Genomic DNA, 19911 nt, shown 5'->3' on the forward strand with positions numbered 1-19911 from the left:
CTGTGAATTACATAGAACTTCTGTGTGTCATATCTGAAACAGTGTCCATAACACCTCAAACTTGGAGCAGGTTAATTTTCATCTAAGTCTTTATTGTGTATCATGTAAATAAGAGGAGAGTGGAAGTGTTGGAAACGAGACAGGTCACCACCTGAAAAACGTGTGCTGTAATTTTAGAGAAGCTATTCAATTTAAAAGATAGTTGTGCATGTAAGTAAATCTAATTGGATCATCCTGTAGGGTGATGTTGCTTAACACCTGTACATCGGGACTGTCAGAGTTCTGAATGCTAATGGTGTAATCCTGCCTCAGACCCAGGTTTTCTGTTCACCTGCCAGAGTAATTATAGTACCAATGTACTCATACAGAATAAACACAAGCTTACTGTGAGTAATGGATAAGAACTACAGATAGTTTAGAAGCTTTGACATGGGGGAATTTGCTGTGGTTCCTGTTTTCGAGCATTCAGAACCACTCTAAAGCTGATGGATACTTAGTTTATAAACCAAACAAGCAGATTTAAGAGTTTTTAAGAAGCTTTCTTCCAATCTGGTAGTATTGTCATCTTCAGTTGAATATGGTATATTTAAGTGTTGGCTGGTGACCTCTCCTGCAAATGTGGGAAGGTAGACCTTCCTTTGCATAGCTTCATTGGTTCTTCTCATGGATTTATAGGGGATCAGGTAAGGACAGAGGTTTTGAATTAAGACATACCACATGTCTTGTCGTTAGAATGCAAGCTGAATGCCTGACAACCTGTCAAGGAAATGACCATTTTTTGTGTGTTGGGTGACTCAGATGCATTCAGAACTGAGTCCTGATACATGTTGTGTAAGGACCTTTGGGGTTTCCCTCTAATAATGATTCCAGGCATCTGTTTGTTTCAGTACTATATAAACGACTTTCAGGTTGGGGGGTGGGCATGCTACTCTTCTGGGCATGTCTTCCAACTTACATTCATGCTGACTTTCAGTCTTTGTAGTTCTCCCTTTCAGTCATACCTGATATGCAATTCCATTCTCTAATGAAAAGTTTCTTCTGTGCCTTATTGTATAAAACATTTAATGGAACCTCAAATGCTGCTTTGGAGAACTAAGACTTAATTGGCTGGGAACTTCTTACTTTGGATGATTGGACGTAATGTTTTCCTCATGTGTATGTGAATAAATGAACCTAGATTCAGGATGGTACTCAAGCTCAGTGTGATAGATAATTTGGTGAACCGTTAAAATGGTTGGTGTGTCAGGTAGTGTTTCTTCTTTGGCAAGGCTGTCTGTCTACTTGGGCATTTCTTACCATGTCTGTTAAAGGGGTGTCTTTCTCTCATCCTCCAGCATTTAAATTACCTGGAAGGAGTTTCCAAATAAGGGAAACAGGGACTTACTGAACATAAACTTCATTCTGCAGTGTGTTCAATCTGATTCTGTAACTTTAACTCTACATATTAGCATGGTACTAAGCAGTTCATTTCCTGTATTAGTCTTGGAGTGTTAGCCCTCAAAACCTAGTTATATGTCAAATAATACCTGTTACTATAGTAGATTATAGATATGTCCATTTTTAGCTTAAGCATCATCTTTTGTAAAGCTGCAGGAACAAAAATGTTGTCAAGTTCCTCCTGGTCATGTCGGAAAGAGAGGTCAGTAGCAGATAGTATAAACCTAGGAAGCTGTGACTTAAGCCATCAGGAGGACATAGGCCTAACACATTAGGTAGATATTGCCTTGTGGTGCAGAACATACTTGTCCAGTTTTTAATTCGCAGCAGAATATTCATAATTCTATGAAAATATTTTTCAGTTACTTATCAGTGAGTCCTAGGAAAAAATGTCAGTGAAAAGATTTTAAATTACTTGCTGGAGAAAATCATACTTCTCATCTTGATGGGAATGTGAAGTTTATTCATGTTTCGAATACATAATACCTGCAGAGGATGAGAAAGAAAAGCATTATTTTCTTGCATGATTTGATTAATTTTCATGTTAAGTTTGGGGAACTTCTACAGTAGCAACTTAAAAGTGCCTGCTTTTTGTCAGTAGTGCAAAAGTGCTTCAATTCAACACACCTAAAAGTTTCAAGCAGCGTGTAACGGATAATCAGATTCCTTTTTCACTATCAATCTTTTCTAGTATGTATTTGAGACATTTCTAAAACTACTTATTGTGAAGCAGTGGTTCAGCTATGGCATAAATATTGACATACGGTATCACTGAGGACTTCTAAATTTTAATTGAAATTTCTGAGGTACTGTTGAGAGGTTAACTTTTGAAAACTCATCTTATGATTGAAAAATACCATAAGTGACCCTATACATGGGATAAGAAGGATGGTAGAAAAGGGAAGGCTTGGCAGTATCAGCAGCAGCATCATAGTCTTTGTGCCTACTGAATATTAGAAAACTGTGTTATGTTTGCTAATGAAAATGAAACATAGTCTGTCTGGTTTTTGTTGTCAGTAATTGAACACTTCTTGAATATCAGCCTATGGCCTTTATACAAGATTAAAATAGCCATTTCAGTTAAATACCAGGTTAATTTGGCAGTGATCACATTAAGGTACATTTATAAAACGAGGTTTACATGAACAAAACAAATGACGCTACTGCTTTGAAGTAACCTCCATTTAAACACTTTCTGTTCCAGATTTGTACTATGGTGGAGAAGCTTTCTCTGTAGAGCAGCCACAGTCTTTTACTTGTCCTTATTGTGGGAAAATGGGTTATACGGAAACATCTCTTCAAGAACATGTTACTTCTGAGCATGCAGAAACATCAACAGAAGTGGTAAGAAGCTTCAGAATTGGCTTTCAGTTGTGGTGGAAATATATTAAAAAAAGTCTCTCTTCTGGAAAATTGGTATCTTCCTTATTCTTTCTTAAAGCCTGAGTTCATTTAAATGCATTGTAAGAAGACATACCTACATTTGATGGTGACATCAACATTTTTCTATGTTTCATGGGTATCGCAATGTAATGAGCTTACTTTCTTCTTTCAGGCCTGCTGTTTGGTTGTCTTGATATGAAGGCTGCCATGTTTAGGAGTTTATTATCCTGTAAGACAACATTTAGAATGCTCTTATGGTTATTCTGTGTAGCCATGTCTCCCTTTTCACAACCACTGTGTAATTGTCCTGGAAGCTCATAGCTGTGCTAGTCTTTTGTAAGACAGAGAAAGACATGCAGACAGTTTGGTGTGTTTTTCAAATAGCTTTTGTAATGGACCTGGTATATTTATGCAGCGGAAGTTGTCATTCTTTTGAAACCATTGCTTTTAAAGTAGGGTTTTTTTCCCCCCCATCCCTAACCATTAGGACACTTGACATGGTTAAAAACACACTTCTTAAACAGGTGTCAACAGAAATACTTTAATCTGAGTTGTAAGCTCCTGCTGTCCTGATTGTCTTTGGGAGTAGGAGAAACTAGGTTAGCAGAATGACATCCAGGGTGCTCTCACCTGGTTAACTGTTATACCGTAGATTCCTAGAAAAACATGAATGTTTGAAGTGGATTATTCATCACTAATACATTGTGAAGAAATTACTTATCAATAGGTCCTCTATTCTAATCTTCTGATTTTCTTAACCTCCAAAGAATTCTGTGGAAGAAAATGAACCTTTCTTCTCCAAACCTATTTAGGATCGTGCGAAGGAGTGATAAGGGAGGTGGTTTGTCCACCTTTCTGAGACTCAAAGGTGTTCTGATCTTTCTTAAAAACACACGAAGTGAAACAGTTTATTTCACAATTGGTGCACTGTAGGATCATAATTTAACTTAGTGACACACTGCAATTTTTATCATCTTCTTGAGTTTTCCTTTAACTTTACAACTTTCAAACTAGCACCGAACATTGAAAGTTCAGTGGCTTAGTATTGCAATTCTGATTTGCACCACTTGATGTCAGTGTTACGCTCCTGACACAGAATGTTAAGATTCCAGGTTTTTAAATTTGACACATCCTTGTTTGCAGCTCTGATTTGTAGAACTCAGCACATGAAGTCTAAATTTGCAATTCTAGACACGTGCTACTCCACTGACTCCTGAAAAAGTTGTAGGTGTAAATAAATAAGTAACGATTCTTTCCTTTTTGTGAGTCAGTCTGCAATGTTGTACTGCCTTTGTTCCAAACTATGATAAAGGACAATATTTTAATACTTGAATATGATTGTATATGTTTGTGCTAAGTTTTGAATCTAGCTTTTGTGATAAATGTTTAGTGTGCATGCATATAACACTACTTGGGTACTGCAGTCTTACTGTAGATAGTGAAAGGCCACAACATTACTAAAGAGGAAAATATTATGGGTTCTAAATGTTTGTGGTCTTAGGCTTTCAAGAAATTATTTCTGTTTAGATACTGAGCTTGTAGTCCTTGTAGTATCTCTGTCCATCCAAAGATGTGTTTTATTTGAGATACTTATTTTTAGATCTTTAAGGGGAAGTTTTTCAGGGATGGAATCACTTTTTATTTTACAGCCCCTCCCCCACAACCCCCCATTTTTCAAAGAACAAGTCAAAGAATTGTTGATCCATTAAATTTGGCCATTTTTATGTTCGGAGTGGTGCAGATAAGTTTACTTTCTGCTGATTTTTCTCAGGTATTTGGCATTGGTACATGCGGCAATGTTAGGTACTTGTGGGCACGAATCACAGACTGAGGTTGGAAGGGACCTCTGGAGGTCATCTTGTCCAACCCCTTGCTCAAGCAGGGCCACCTGCAGCTACCTGCCCAGGGCCATGTCCAGACAGCTTTTTAATATCTCTGAGGACAGAGACTCCACAGCCTCTCTGGGCAACCTGTGCCAGTGCTCAGTCACCTCCACAGTGAAAAAGTGTTTCCTGATGTTCATGAGGCACCTCCTGTGTTTGAATTTGTGCCCACTACCTCTGGCCCTGTCAGTGGGCACCACTGAAAAGAGCCTGTCTCCGTCCTCCTTTCACCTTCCCTTCAGGTATTTATGTACATTTGTAAAGTCCCTGTCTGAGCCTGCTCTTCTCCAGGCTGAACAGTCCCAGCTTCTCAGCCTTTCCTCATAGGAGAGATGCTGCAGTCCCGTAATGATCTTTGTAGCCTTTTGCTGGACTGTCTCCAGTATGTGCATGTCTCTCTTGTATGTGGAGCCCAGAACTGGGCACAGTATTCCAGGTGTGGCCTCACCAGTGCTGGATAGAGGCAAAAGATTACCACCACCCTTGACCTCCTTGCAGCGCTCTTCCTAATGCAGCCCAGGACACCATTAGCTTTCTTTGCTGCGGGGGCACATTGCTAGCTCATGGTCCACCAGGACCCCCAGGTCCTTTTCTGCAAAGCTGCTTTCCAGCTGGGTGGCCTCCAGTGTGTGCTGGTGCCTGGGGTTGTTCCTCCCCATGTGCAGGACTGTGCACTTCCCCATGTTGAACTTCATGAGGAGGTTCCTTGTTGGCCAGCCTGTTGAGGTCCCTCTGAGTGGCAGCGCGGCGCTCTGGCATATCAGCCACTCTTCTCAGTTTTGTGTCATCAGCAAGTTTCTCACTGATCACCACTGTCTGAGCCCAACCATTAAGCCAGTTTTCACTCCACTTCACTGTCTGCTTATCCAGCCTGTGCATGAGCAGCTTGTCTATGAGAATCCTATGGGAGACAATGTCAGAGGCCTTACTGAAGTCCAGGTAGACAATATCCACTGCTCTCCAGTCATCTGCCAGGCCAGACAGTTCAGCATAGAAGTTTATCAAGTTGGTCAAGCATGACTTCCCCTCGGTGAAGCCATGCTGACTACTGTTGGTGATTTTCTTGTCTTTAATGTACCTGGAAACAGTGTCCAGGATTAGCTGCTCCATCGCCTTCACAGGGATCAAGGTGAGCTGACCAGCCTGTAGTTCCCCAAGTCCTCCTTCTTACCCTTCTTTAAGATAGGAGTGACATTTGCTTTACTCAAGTCCTCAGGCACCTCTCCCAGTCACTATGATTGATCAAAGATTATTGAGAGCAGCCTCACAATGGCATCTGCCAGCTCCCTCAGCCCTTGTGGATGCATCACATCACAGTCCATGGACTTAAGTATGTCCTGTTCACATCAGTATTCTCTAACCTAATCCTCTTCCACCAGGAGAATGTCTTCCTTGCTCCAGACTTTTCCCCTGGTCTGAGGCCTGGAATTCCTGAAGGCCAGTCTTGCTAGTAAAGACTGAGGCAAAGGAGGCATTGTGCTTGAACCTTTTTTGTGTCCTGTGTAACCGGTCCTGCACCTTTTGAGCAATGGGCCCACATTTTTCCTAGTAGTCTTTGTTTCCTATGTACTTCTAGAAGCCCTTCTTTTTGCCTTTGACATTCTTCATTGGATTCAATTCCATTTGGGTTTTAGTTTTCCTTGCTTTGTCCTGGGATGCTTGGATAATGTTTCTGTATTCCTTCAAGGTTACACTGGGAGGGTAACCTCTGTATGCTTCCTTTTTGTGTTTGAGTTTGGCCAGGAGCATCTTGTTCATCCATGTAGGCCTCCTGGCATTTTTGCCTGACTTCATATTGGTTGGGATGGAGCACTCTTGAGCTTGGAGGGGATGATCCTTGAATATTAACAAGATTTCTTGGGGCCCCTCTACCCTCAAGGGCCTTATCCCACGGGAGTCCTCCAAGCAGATACTTGAAGAGGGCAAAGTCTGCTCTTCTGATGTCCAGGGTTGTGAGCTTGTTTTTCATCTTCCTCCCTGCCCTCAGGATCCTGAACTCCACCATCTTAAGGTCACTGCAGCCAAGGCTGCCTTTGACCTTCACATCCCATATGAGCCCCTCCTTGTTGGTGAGTGTGAAGTTCAGCAGAGCACCTCTCTTCGTTGGCTTCTCTGTTGTTTGGAGAAAGAAGTTATGAGCACATTCCAGGAACCTCCTGGGTTGCTGTCATGCTGTGTTGTCCCTCCAGGAAATATCGGGTTGATTGAAGTCCCCCATGAGGACCAGGGCCTGCAAGGGTGAGGCAGCTCCTATGTGTCTGTAGGGTGACTGATCCATTTGTTCTTCCTAGTCAGGTGGCCTGTAGTAGACACCCAGTATAACGTCACCTTTGCCTGTCCTCTCTTTAATCCCAACCCATAAGATCTCCATCAGCTCTTCTTCTATCCCCAGGCAGAGCTTCATGCACTCCAGCTACTCTGTCACATAAATGGCAAGCCCCCCTTCCTCTCCTTTCTAAAGAGCCCGTATCCCTCCATTGCAATGTTCCAGTTGTGGGAGCCATCCCACCATGTCTCTGTGATCCCAAGAAGATCGTAGCCCTGCGACTGCACGCAGATCTCTAACTCATCGTGGTTATTCCCCGTGCTGTGTGCGTTAGTATACAGGCGCTTTGGAGAGGCACCTCAGCATGAGGTCCTGGAGAGGAATTTCAGGAGGAGAGTTTGATGGTATTTCCTCAAAGGTGATTGTTCTAATTCTGGGTACTTTAATTGAAAATTGTACTGGTGTCTGTGGGAGTAGTCACAAGTTTTGTGATTGATTAAGTCTCTAAGGTTACACACTAAAAAGAATAAATCACATGATTTTGGTGAGTACTAAAACCTCTGTAATTACCAGTATTTCTTCACCAGTAAATGTCCAAGGGTAACGGTAAGCATCATAAGGCAAGTGCAGAAGAATTTGTCTGTCAGTATGATGATTGTTAGTGTTGGTGTTGGGTTTCAGGTCAGTTGACTGTTCCAAATAAAATGCAACATGTAACTCTAAGTCTGCTAGTATTGTACATACAAAAATTTTAGGAAACTTCATCAAATGTAATCTTTGAATCTCATTTCAGAACAGACACACAAATGTTCTTCTATTACATTGCACTGCAGCAACTTTCTTACGTTTAGCAAGACAGTAAATAGACTCCTTGTACATGAACTGTAAGGACTAGGTTGTTGATCGGTTGCTGATAAAATTGAGGAGAGCTTTTCTTGCAGTAATGAAATAGACAATCTGAGACAGCCTGAATGCTTCCTGTTTCATTTTTGAAGGTTACAGTGTTTGTTGTTGCAATTAAAGAAATACTGACACTTAAAGCTGTTACCTTGTACATAAACAGGGAAGTAGTGGTAACATAAGCACACTTCTGGAAACTGGCAGGTATTCTGTGAGTGTGATTGGCTTACGACTTTGCCATCATCTTTCAGACATCATTCAGGGTAACATGAATTTTTTTTTTTTTTAATACAAATGATCATAACTTCAGGAGAAACTTCTGACAATGTTTTCCTTTCATCTGCACCATTTGTTCATGCATGTTCTATTAACAATGATTTTCAGCTGTGTCACGCTTAATCAGTGATGCTGCAGTCTTTGTTGTGATTTTGCCAGAGCTTATGCTTAACTAAATTTTTGTTTGTGTATAACAATGCTTCAGTAACTTTTCCCAGTCAGTTCCTGGAAGTTTAGTTCGTGTTTAGAATTAGGGTTAGGATATTTAGATTCCCTCCTTCTCACTGTTCCTTATAACTTTTTCTTATCTGATGTTTTTCTGAGGACTGTGTCTCTCCTTTTGAGGCAAATATGGACAGTTCATAATGCCTTTGTCCTGTTAGCAAAAGAACTTTGTTCTGCTTTGCTGCTTTCAGAAGTGTGTTGTTCTTCTCATGTTGGGGTTCTGCTTCCTCAGAATAGCTTAAATGAAAAAAGATTGCTTTGAAGGTGGTGTGTCCTGTTGTTATGAAACATATTCTTGATGATTAAGCAGCTTATAAATAACTTTATGGACTTCAAAATCATCTGTCCAATATATCCATTCCTATGTCCTTACAGGGTAGCTGTAGGATATGTTGGCATAGTTGAGTATTTATTCTATTATGCTGTAATATGTCTTTGCTCTGTGGTGTGTCTGCTTGTATGGCTTCTGTAGTGGTGAAAAATCTGGGAAGAGAAGCTCTGTGAAGAGAAATGCTGAACATTGAAACTAAAGGCGAAGAGGTTATAGCAAAAAGCTTTTAAAATGCCTGGTTTTCTGCTCAGAGCTGACTACTAAAATCAAAGTGTTATTAAAGATGTAGCAGCTGCTGTCAAAAACAGCTGAGATTTTACAGTAAAGTTATTTCAAGACCTTGTCCTCACCTCCATAAGACAGGTGTGTGTGCTATTATATAGGTGTTCTTAATCCCATGGTCTTTTGAGATCTACTGTCAATAACTTGAGTATATGTATAAAGAGCACTGGGCTTTTTGTAGCAGCCCGAGTTGCCCTGTAAGACAAGACTGTTTGGCTGTGAGGAACAGAGAGATAAATTCATAGACAGTAGTTGCATTTAACTGTCAAAGTGCTGTTAACTTGAGCCCTTAACATTTGGGGGAAGAATTTTGTGGAATGGATTTTTTTTATCTGCCATCTGTAAAACTTCCAAATCAGTCCGCAAAACTAGAAGATGCTTTTCAAGCTGTTTGTGGAGTCATTCAAAAACAAGTCATAATTATGGCGATTGTAATGGCACTGTTTGTCTACTTAGTTAATGTGTGTTTTGATTTAAAAAAAGAACAGATCAAAGACAGACATCAGTGCTTTCTCCCAAAATACTGTTGTGTAGGGATATGGAGATCAGCTCTTCTCTGCCAAACCTGTAGTTACGCACTGCCTGGATGGGTGGTTTCAGTTTGATACTTCAGCAAATACTTATGTGTGGTCTCATTCTGATTATTCTGCTGGGATGAGTGTCAAACAGGCAAATAGTAATCCTGTGTAATCAGACTACTGTCTGTGGCAAATTGGCATACAAAGACTAATTTTCAAGACATTGCAAATTGAATTTGAAAATTCTACTCTGGTTTTCACAGCATTCTGAAAATCATAAAGTAAAAGATGTCTAAATTAATGTCTGAAGTTGAATACATTTTCTGGGTTTTTGAATATGTTGCTATCCAGGTGTTTGTGAATACCTAGAACGTGATTTTAAAGCATAAGAATCAATGTCTAATGATTGACTCGATACAAGTTCTGTTTTGTGTAAAATTTATCAAGTTGGGTTTTTTCTCGCTTTGTCATTTCAGATTTGTCCAATATGTGCAGCATTACCTGGAGGGGATCCGAATCATGTCACAGATGACTTCGCAGCTCATCTTACACTGGAACACAGAGCTCCTAGAGATTTAATATCCTTTCCAAGTTACGGCAAAGCAGCTAGACTGTTTCATCTAGTAGCCATGATGAGTTGTTTTGATTTTTATAGCCAAAGGGTCGTATATTTGGTTTTCCTGGAACCTAAGTTGCTGAAGATCTGTGTGTCAAAAATAAAAAGGTTCACTTGCTAGTTTAAAAAGGTATAAATACCAGATTGTGAACAGACTGTAGGTATACTTGACAGTGCTTTTTGCTCTAACAGCAAGAACATTTAAAGAACTTTGATACCAAGGTTTTTCTACTTGCAGTGTGGTTTATTGGGCCTGATCATTAGTCTTGATGCTGCTTTATGTGTACAGATTCAGTAGCGTGCTCCAAGTATTTCTGACATGAAGGTCATGATCTGAGGATTATTTGACAAATGATTTAAAACTTGCTTAACTACTTTTAACACCATGTTTTAATAACATAATTTCATAGTGACATTTTGTAACATAACTCAGAAAACTTTCAGATTTCCTGGGAAATAGGATGTTGTCTTTCAGTTACCTTAGCAGCAGGTTATGCAAATTTATCTACGCTTGATGGCTGAAGAGCTGGAACTATTGGGGGGTTTTATCCTTGTTCTAGGAAGATTTTTCTTTTTTTTTTAATCCCCCCCAATTAACTGATGAAATGTATTTTGGTTTGGGCTTTTTATTTAATGACATGCAGGCTATGTAGCCTACCTACAGTAAGTAATCTCTCTGAAGTATTCCTTTGTCTCATTTAAACAAACATACAAAAAGAGCACATTATTACTTTGATAGTGGCTTTTTTGTTTAAAGATTTTTAAAAAAGGGGAAAAGAAAATAAACCCTAGCAACTGAAATAAAAATAAAAAATCCAAGCCCTAGCAACTGGCATTTGTTACGCTAACAGAAGGGAGACAGCATTTAAGGAGATGGCTCCATTTCAGTTATGATTGTGTTTGATTGCATTTAAATTTGTTAGTGTTACCATGGTTTAGGGTCAGGACACTCTAAATGCACATGTTAATCACTACACAATAATTGAATCAGTGTAAAGGAGTTTGTGTGTTTATTTGCTCTGTGAAGGATTAACTAATGACGCAAAGAACACTACAAAGTTAGATAAAAGTTAGTTATCTCTACTTCACCTTTCCCTGTGGACACAAGCAGGGCTCTCAGCAGTTAGGAGGAGCAGGGTGCTAAGCGCAGTGGCTCTGGCCATGTGAGCTTGGTCCCAGGTGTACAGGAAGGTCCCTCCCTGGTCAGGTGTCCCCCGGGGCAGAGTTGTGCCATCCTCCCTTTCTGGTAGAAGTAGAATGAGATTGAGGGGAGAGCATCTTCTAGGCCATTGGATCTTTCCTGGCCTTTGGATGGCTCTGAGATGTTGCTTGATGGCTGGTGTAGTGTGTCACTGAGCAATTTTTCTTTTATCAGTTTAGTCTGCTCTTCCTGCCAGTTGTGAGTTTTTCATAGCACCTGCCTAATATGCTTTTTCTAACAAAATTTACATCCCTAATAACTATGTAGCAGTGTACTAAAGGTCAAACTGTGGGCCTCCAACACCAGCTTAACTACTCTGTAGGCCAGGAAGTTTAAATTTTCCCAGTTACACTGAAATTAATTTCCTACTGAAATGAACAAGATGTTTGATTGGAATTCATGCCTCTCCAGCTCCTTCTCCCCTCCAGTATCAGAGATGCCACCAGATGACTTTTAATTTGGGAATGTTTGAGCTAGAAAAATCAATCTTTTCAAATACAGACTAAGGCTTCAATGCCAGTCATCCCAACATGGATCTTTCTTGGAAATATTTTGGGAATACCTTGTCCATGATTCAACATTAAAGACAACGCATGTAGAATTTTCTGGAACTATTGTTCCAGTGATCAGTGTTGTCAGGTCTCCAAAACCTGATAATAAGTGTATCCTGAAGTGACTCTTCCACCTTGGGCTCTACGTCATGTCTAGCAACAGGCAGGTCTAAAGCAGGAAAAAAGGAAGAGGAGATGCCCCTTTTTATCCAGGGTCTGGCAGCGTAGGAAAGAGTAACTGTCGAAGTCAGGGAGCTGTTAGAAAGCGGCTCTCTGATACTGTTATACTGCTGTTCTAAACATCGTCATATGACATTAAAGCTTGTACAGAACAACTCTGTGCTCTGTAACAACCTTCATGTACAAAAAAGGTGGGGGGGGGGGGGGGGAGGAGGGAAGGCTCTGTGCTTGCACTTTTTCTAGACTGAAGATTTCTGTTGCAGTTCGAGATATCTTTTATTGTTGGGTCTGCTATAGTTCTGAGGAGTGGTCTCATCTTCCAGGTATTGATTAGACATGTATGGTTTATTTTGGTTTTGGTTTTTGTGTGTTTTTCTTAAGTTGTCCCAGAAGGCTGCATGTGTTTCTTGTTATAAACCTTGTGCAACCATTGCAAGGTATGTCCTTCATTCCTACACTCTGGGGACCACTCTTTAAAGCCCAGTTTCTTACTTTAGCAGGAAAATATTTGAAAATTTATTAAATACAGCTTTTCAGCATCAATCACACAAATAGTTCTCGCATGGCTATTCAGTTTATCTGTTTGTCAGAAGTTAAGGTTTACAAAGGTTTTTCTTACTAAGAAAGCCAGTAAGACTTGGGTGCATGCTTAGCTAGTATTGAAAGAATGATGTTTATCTCAAAACACTTCAAAAGCTGCAGTTAGAAAAGTTACCCCACAGTCCTGTGTCTGCTCGAAAAATCCCCAGATACTGGCCTTTTCTACCAGGTCTAGTTATGAAAAGCTTGCCAAACTGCGTGGGGGCAGTAGCGTATCTAACACGGTATCTCGTCTTCAGCAGCATCCAGTTTTAGCACTCTCAGAGGTGCAAGGCACTCTGTGCTAGGCAAAGTGTGTTCTGTGCCAGGGGAGTACCCTAGACATTGAGTGTTCTACACTGTGGCATAACTAATAGGTTCGAAAGAGCCAAACATTCTGTACAATCTTTTTGTAATAGGCAGGTCTTTCTTGCCACAAGAAGTCAGTTTTTTCAGTCTTGAGTTTTTGGCCTCCATGACATCCTGAGGTTCTACACCGTAACTGTGTTTTAAGGAAAGTACATTGGACACTGCTCTTACACAGTGATGGATACCATATGAGTGGAAAGCACGCTATTATAAAAATAAAGAACATGGGATATAGGAGGATCTAAGTGAAAAGTCTGGTAACAGTAAAATAAAATACTCAAGCCTATGCTATTCATTTTGCACTAGTGAATTATACTAGTGACTTTGAAATAAATGGAAGCCTTACCTGGACTGTCGTGGAGGAATGAATGTTAAGAACTTTCTGACAAAAGTTATCTTTAAATAATTTGTTGATTGTCTCTCAGTTTATATGAGAAAACAAATAAAACGTATGACTTGAAATATAAACATCTGATGGGGAGAAGTAGGGGAAAATGGGAAAATGAAAGGCATCATTGTCATAACTGGAGTTAGTGGTATTTCTTTGGCTAAAAGAGGAAAGGTGAAACAAGGGGGGATGTGATGAAAGTGCTGAATACTCCAGAAACCTACAGTTTCTTAAGGATTGAGGTGATGAAATTTCTTGGATAAAAGCATGAAGTACAAAAGTTAAAAGGCATATAGTAATTATTATGTACTTCTGATAGGAATGGCAATAAACTTTTTTATTATTTTCAATACTTAACATAAGAATTGGGGAGGGAGAAAAAATCTATGCCTCTGTAATAAGCTTGGCTGAACATGCATTTGTCAAAGAGTTTTCAGATTACAGAGTAGAAAACTTTGATCTAAAAAAACTAAGAAATTAGTCCGGATATTTCTTAGACATCATAAAAAGCTGGAGAAGTACAAGGAGTTTGGTGTACACAGCAATGGGTACAATCTGAGTTCAGATCAGATCAGTTCAGATCAGTAAGCAGATCTTGCACTGTAGCTACACTGTACCTTAGCTTTGCCTCAGAAGTTGAATCATTATTTTCTGAAGAAGAGTGTGCATCTGCGTATTTCACCCATCAAATGTCCTTGTCATTTAAACCCAATGCCAAACAGTTCTGTTTTCTTAACGTCTTGGTTATGATGAATCCAGTGGTGTTCGGCACGTACGTAGGATGTTCCACCCAGGCCGGGGTTTGGGAGGCCCCCGTGCACGTAGATCAAACATGCACTTTACTACCAGTTCTCCTGGTGGGCTTTCATCTTCTCAGAGTTCGTATTCTCCAAGCAATAGAGAAGCCATGGATCCTATAGCTGGTAAGAGCTTTAACCATGAATTTTACCCCAGTGCCCTTCTTAGAGGAAGTAAAATTCAAGATAATAATAGTTGCCCTGCATTCTGTGGTTATGAAGCTGCATGTATAGATATGTTCCACAGTGCGTGTGTGATTGATGGCTGCTTGCAGGTGAGGAGTTTGGCTAGGTTGTCACAGGGTCTGTGCATGGAGATGCTGAAGCTGAAACCACTGTCTCTAGCTTTTGCTTTTAATTCTAGACAGAGTAAGGCTTATTCCCAAACCTAATCTATGCACAGGTATTGTATATTTTTACAAGTGATTGTGTCCAACTTCCATCACCTACCTTACTACATCTCATTTTAATTTGCCGTGTGGATGAAGGTGTTTATAGAGGAGTGATCTGTCTCAATGAAGATGAAATTAGCTGAATTTGAGTATTAATGGACAATTAAAATATGTTCTGTTTGCATCCAGGCTGCTGTTTGAATGCCAGACTTGCTAATATTATGGATTTTTTTTTAGGTGTACATGGAATTCTTACATAAATACACTGTTGCAAATATTTGCAGTGTATTTTGGTCAAGGTTAGAAAAATTGGGGGCGGGGGGGAAGGGTGTCTCATTTTCAACACCAGAAGATAATGAAGATGTGTCTCTAGGATTCCCAGGAGTAACTTGTTTGGCATATGTTTAGCTCTGATGTGAAAATAACTTTTTTTTACAGGAAAGAAAAAACAGAATTAAGACAATCCTGGAAACAAATATAACTTTCTGTAAGGGGAAATATAAATGTTTTTATGCAGTGGTCTTTGACCATGCCAGTATAAGTGTGAAGGAAACCTCAGAACTTCTGCCATAATCCACCTTTGCTACAGATGCCAAGAAGGCATCATGCTTAAACTGGAGCTTCCTACTATCATGTTGTGACTTCTTCAGAGGGAGGTAGCCAGCCAGCTTAATGAGGCATTGCCCCTGAAAGGGGAGCTACAGCTCCACTGCCTTCCTTAATCATAGTCTCCTTGCCTGCCTTCTACTGGCTCTGGTGCTCTGCTGGCCTGCTGTGGCCTGATTTAACTCATTAAATTAGCTGCAAAGAAGTATCCCATCAAGAGAAGAAAACAAGTTAAGCGAGATCACAGGAGGGTCTGAAAAGGACTGAAGTTTGTTCAAGGAGGGAGGATGTTTGTGAAGCCTCCAGTGCAAAACCTCATCTTCTTCTTACCAGAGCAGGTAGTTCAGCTCAGTTAAATGCAGAATGGCTGCTGAGGTTTGTTTTCAGCCTCACAAGGCCTTCCCACTTAGCAGCATTCTTCTGAATCTTGTCTTTTTTGGTGGAAGCTGTGTTTTTTGCGTTCAGAGTTCAGTTGCACACTGAGCTGGGTGCCCTTCTTATAGCGAGACTCTGTCTTGAGCTCGCATCTGCTTTTCAAAATACCAGTTTGCTATACTCCAAGCTTTAACTTATACTTCAACTTAGAGTGAGAATAAGTACATCTAAATCTTGTCTGGAAGTTTGATGTGTCTACCCTTTTACTGGAGTTAAAAAATAGGAAAGTCCACAGAATTTTTCTCTTTAAAATAAATGCCGTTCCTCGCATCTGTTAAATCTTTTTACATTTTTTTTCTTCCCTCCTGTGACATTTTCTAATAATTACCAAAGTTAAATAACTTTTAATTCCATTGGATTGCTATAAGTGCTGGTAAAAATGACTTGACCATCCTGAGTTCCTGACATGGAATACAACTGCATTTTGCTTTATTCCCTTAAAGAAAGCCTTATTTAGAAGAACAATATTTTCTTAATGCAATGGAAGGAAAATTGTCATGACCTATATAGTAACTTTGTACTGTTCCTCTGTCCTTGCATCAACTACATCAAGCAGGTGATAGAAGAATCTACACAGGGTGTAGAAGAGATTCTGCAGTAATACACCAAGCAGTGATTTGCTGCTAATACTTGTTTCAGAAAATTCTTTGTGGATGAAACTTGCTATAAGCATTCTATCCCTCTGAGTCGGAGGACTTAAGAACGGAGATTTTTTTAATTACTAGGCCTTTTCTGTACTCCTGGCAGAAATAAAAATTCATACAGCAAAAGTGCTTGGCCGCTTCAGTTTTGATGTGAGGCAATACTTCAATATGTTTTCTTAACTATTTTTTATTAAATGTTTGAAGCAGTGGTATGGTATTTCTCTCTTTGCTGCAGCACAGCTTTCCTCTGGGATGTTGGGAAGGTGAAGCCTGTGTTTTGAGGGAACATTTGTTGAGAGGAAAATAAAATCACCAACCAAAGCCCAACTGAGGTAGTTTCTTAGTGAGTTGCTATTTTGACTTGAAGTTTCAGAGAATTGCTGCAGTGGACATCATTTGCCAGGCGTTCACTGTAGATTGTCTCTCCTGTTATTTTGAAGGCATTCAACATTGACTTCTTATTTGGAATAAATCTGCATAAATGAGTCTTCATCTTCCTTACCCTTTGAGACATTGAATGCTAGGACTTTTTCCAAGAGCTTCATGGGCTCTTCAGCATTGTTTGTTCTTTGATTTTATTGATTGAAAAAAGGAATTGTTGCACTGGAATTCAGGCTGTATTCATTCTGTTGTGTAGTGCTCATTACACAATGATGGTCTTAACCTTTCATCATAGAAACTTTCTCTTCTCTGGCAGAGCTTTTATCTCAGCTATCAGGTGTGAGGCGTTCTGCGGGAGGACAGCTCAACTCTTCTGGCCCTTCTGCTTCTCAGTTACAGCAGCTGCAGATGCAACTGCAGTTGGAACGGCAACATGCACAGGCAGCAAGACAACAACTGGAGACTGCACGCAATGCAACTAGACGCACCAACACGATCAATGTCAACACCACTATGACACAATCTACAACAACAACCAACACATCTAACACAGAAAACAGTCAGCAGACTATCCAGAATTCCCAGTTTCTTCTTACAAGGTAACTTGTTCTGTGTATTTACTTGTATTTACCTTTTACCGTTTCTGTTTGCCTTAATCCTGATAGAGACATAGAGCTGAATTAAACTTAAGTGTTTGGGGTTAAGCACATGCCCTGTTAAAGCAGCATCTGATCAAATATATTCCAGAGTTAACAGGCTAATTAATCGTACAGAATATATTTGCAGTAGTTGTCAACAGTGGTCACAGAATGTGTAATACATAAAACTTGATTTCATCCACATTTCTAGCATGAAAGTAAAACTGGTAATTTAATATCCAAGAGTAGTGGTTTACAGCTGGCCCAAGGGAATTACTTTGCTTTTGGAAAGCCAATGCCAGCAGCTGGCTGCAGAAATATCCTGTGGTGGTCTAGTATTTGCAAAAAGGAGAGGCAATCTCATAAGTTTTTTTGGTGCACCTAGGAATGTGTTTAAAGGATTAGACCTGAGTATGGATTTCTGCAGACCTTGAAAAGGAGGGTGGTTTTGAGTTTTGGCTGAGTAAGTTACTTATGACTCCAGGCAGGGGACTTCTGCCAGATCTGTCATCAAGTCTGTAGCCAACAGACAGCGCTTGTGTTTGCATTTGTAACATCTTTTCAAACCTACTGTCTGTCTGCTCCTAAGCGATGGGTAAACATTAGTTGCTGCGTCTCAACTTCAAGAGGAACAAAAGGAATATTTCTTAGCTAAATTGTGCTTGTTTCCCCTACTACTTCCAACAAAACAAGTGAGTTTCCAGTGGTATAAGCTGTAATGAACACCCAGAGAGTCAAAAGATGGTATTGTTCAATAGGAAATCAATCTTTAGCAAAAGCTGAAGGTTGAATAGGGGTTTATATGTTAATTATTTTAGAGACTGGACAACAAAGCAAATAAAGGATGCTATTAATTAACCAAATACTTGTCTGGTTTGGAAATAGATCCCAGAGTTACTTTAAAGAGGAGTCACCCACTGTGTCATTCCAGTTCTTTTAGAAGGTTGCCTATTGACCTGAAGTAAAAATGTTTTCCACATCTCCCCTGGCATGATCCCCCATACATATTCTTGTTTGTCTCTTTGGTATTGTGAAAGAGTGTGGGCATTTTAACAGCTCCTGTATCAAGAAACCTGGATTTGAGTCAATCTGATTTTTATCTAAGTGCAAGATAATACCATGTGACATCTTTCAATCAGAAACTCATTATTATTTGAGAAACTTAAGTACCTGTAAGTGTCACAGACTACAACTTTCAAGAGTTGGAGCAAGCAATTTCCTCGCCTGTCAGGGCATGCACTATAACCTAGGAGAAGTGGTGGAACGGCCATTCCACCATGCTTTGGGAATCCCTAGGCTTTACACATGCAGTAATGTGTTTTGGGGCATATGTGAACTTGACCTGAAAAATAAGTTTAAAATAAGTTGACCTAAAAACAAAACAGGCACATAATGAGTGTCTAGGAAATCACAACAGCCCTCCCTAAAAGGCTCCCGAATAGCAGGAAACCTCACAAATATCTTTTTATTTTCCTCTAGCTTTAGGCTCCACTTCAAATACTGTTGTAGCAATAGGGGAAGGGTGGTTTGTTAAATGCATGCCTGTTGTACTGAGGTGTCGGAGGCTGCCAGAGCTGTACATGTTGAAGGGCAAGCCAGGACTGCCCTGAAGGAGCGTTTTTTCGAGTGCCCTTTGTGCCTGTCAGTAGTGTCATTGGTGAAATGGGCGTTCACCAACTGCCTGTCTTCTCTTCCCTTGCCGCTGTACAGGTTGAACGATCCGAAGATGTCGGAAGCAGAGCGTCAGTCAATGGAAAGCGAACGGGCAGACTGCAGCCTGTTTGTTCAGGAGCTTCTACTGTCCACTTTGATGCGGGAAGAAAGTTCCTCCTCAGATGAGGATGAGCGGGGGGAGATTGCAGATTTTGGTGCTATGGGCTGTGTAGATATTATGCCTCTAGATGTTGCTTTAGAAAACCTAAATTTAAAAGAGAGTAATAAAGGAAACGAGCCTCCTCCACCTCCTCTTTGATGACATCCCACTTTGCAGACAATGTCCTCTGTGCTGTATTTGCCAATGAAAGTGGACAACAGCTATCTTGGGTTTGTTTTGGTGATTGTAATTTCAGGTCTGTCACTCTTGTTACATTGTGTACATTCAAAAGAAAGAGAGAAAAGATATATATGATAATCATTTCCACTTAACTAATTTTTACTTCTAGCAGGTAAATGTAGGTTGCAGTGCAGAGCAAAAAGCTCTGTGTCCTGTACCTTGACATGCAAAAGGCTCTCCTAATACTCCACATTCAAACTGAAGAGGAAAAAAATGAAAAATCTCTAATGAAGCTGCTGTGTGTATTTATGAATATTAATGAATAAAAACTGCTTGGATGGTTTACCTTAACTACTGCATGACGTTTTTTGCAGCGTGCATGAGTTTTAGTTACCTTGTCATTTAAAAATTTAAATACAAGGAGAAAAACTATAAAACCCAAAGCTTTCCCATTATTCAAAGGTTATGTGACAAAAAGGTTAGCACTGACTAGCAGTTTGTGGCCACAAAGTAGCTTTTGAATAATATGTGACAGAATGACATCTCTATGTGCTGTTCCCCCACAGGATGGAAACTCTGCAGTGGGATATATTGTGACCAGGGTGTGGCATTTTGCTGTATGTGACCATTATGTTGCCCT

The 19911-nt window shown here is 40.1% G+C and overlaps 1 protein-coding gene across 2 annotated transcripts in view; it reads left to right on the forward strand.

Annotated features, from left to right (window-relative positions):
* KCMF1 (potassium channel modulatory factor 1) overlaps window positions 1-19604 on the forward strand; it is a 55182-nt gene extending 35578 nt beyond the window's left edge. The window contains exons 3-7 of one of the 2 annotated variants that reach the window (XM_075726702.1): window positions 2642-2781; window positions 9978-10079; window positions 14134-14308; window positions 16936-17239; window positions 18989-19604. In XM_075726702.1, the coding sequence (XP_075582817.1) occupies window positions 2642-2781; window positions 9978-10079; window positions 14134-14308; window positions 16936-17239; window positions 18989-19250 (983 nt within the window). In that variant the 3' untranslated portion in view covers window positions 19251-19604. The remainder of the gene's footprint in view (window positions 1-2641; window positions 2782-9977; window positions 10080-14133; window positions 14309-16935; window positions 17240-18988) is intronic. The other variant, XM_075726703.1, reaches the window with a different exon arrangement.
* The last annotated feature ends 307 nt before the right edge of the window (window positions 19605-19911 follow it).

Source organism: Pelecanus crispus, chromosome Z (assembly GCF_030463565.1).
Source record: "Pelecanus crispus isolate bPelCri1 chromosome Z, bPelCri1.pri, whole genome shotgun sequence".
Classification (NCBI taxonomy): Eukaryota; Metazoa; Chordata; class Aves; order Pelecaniformes; family Pelecanidae; genus Pelecanus; species Pelecanus crispus.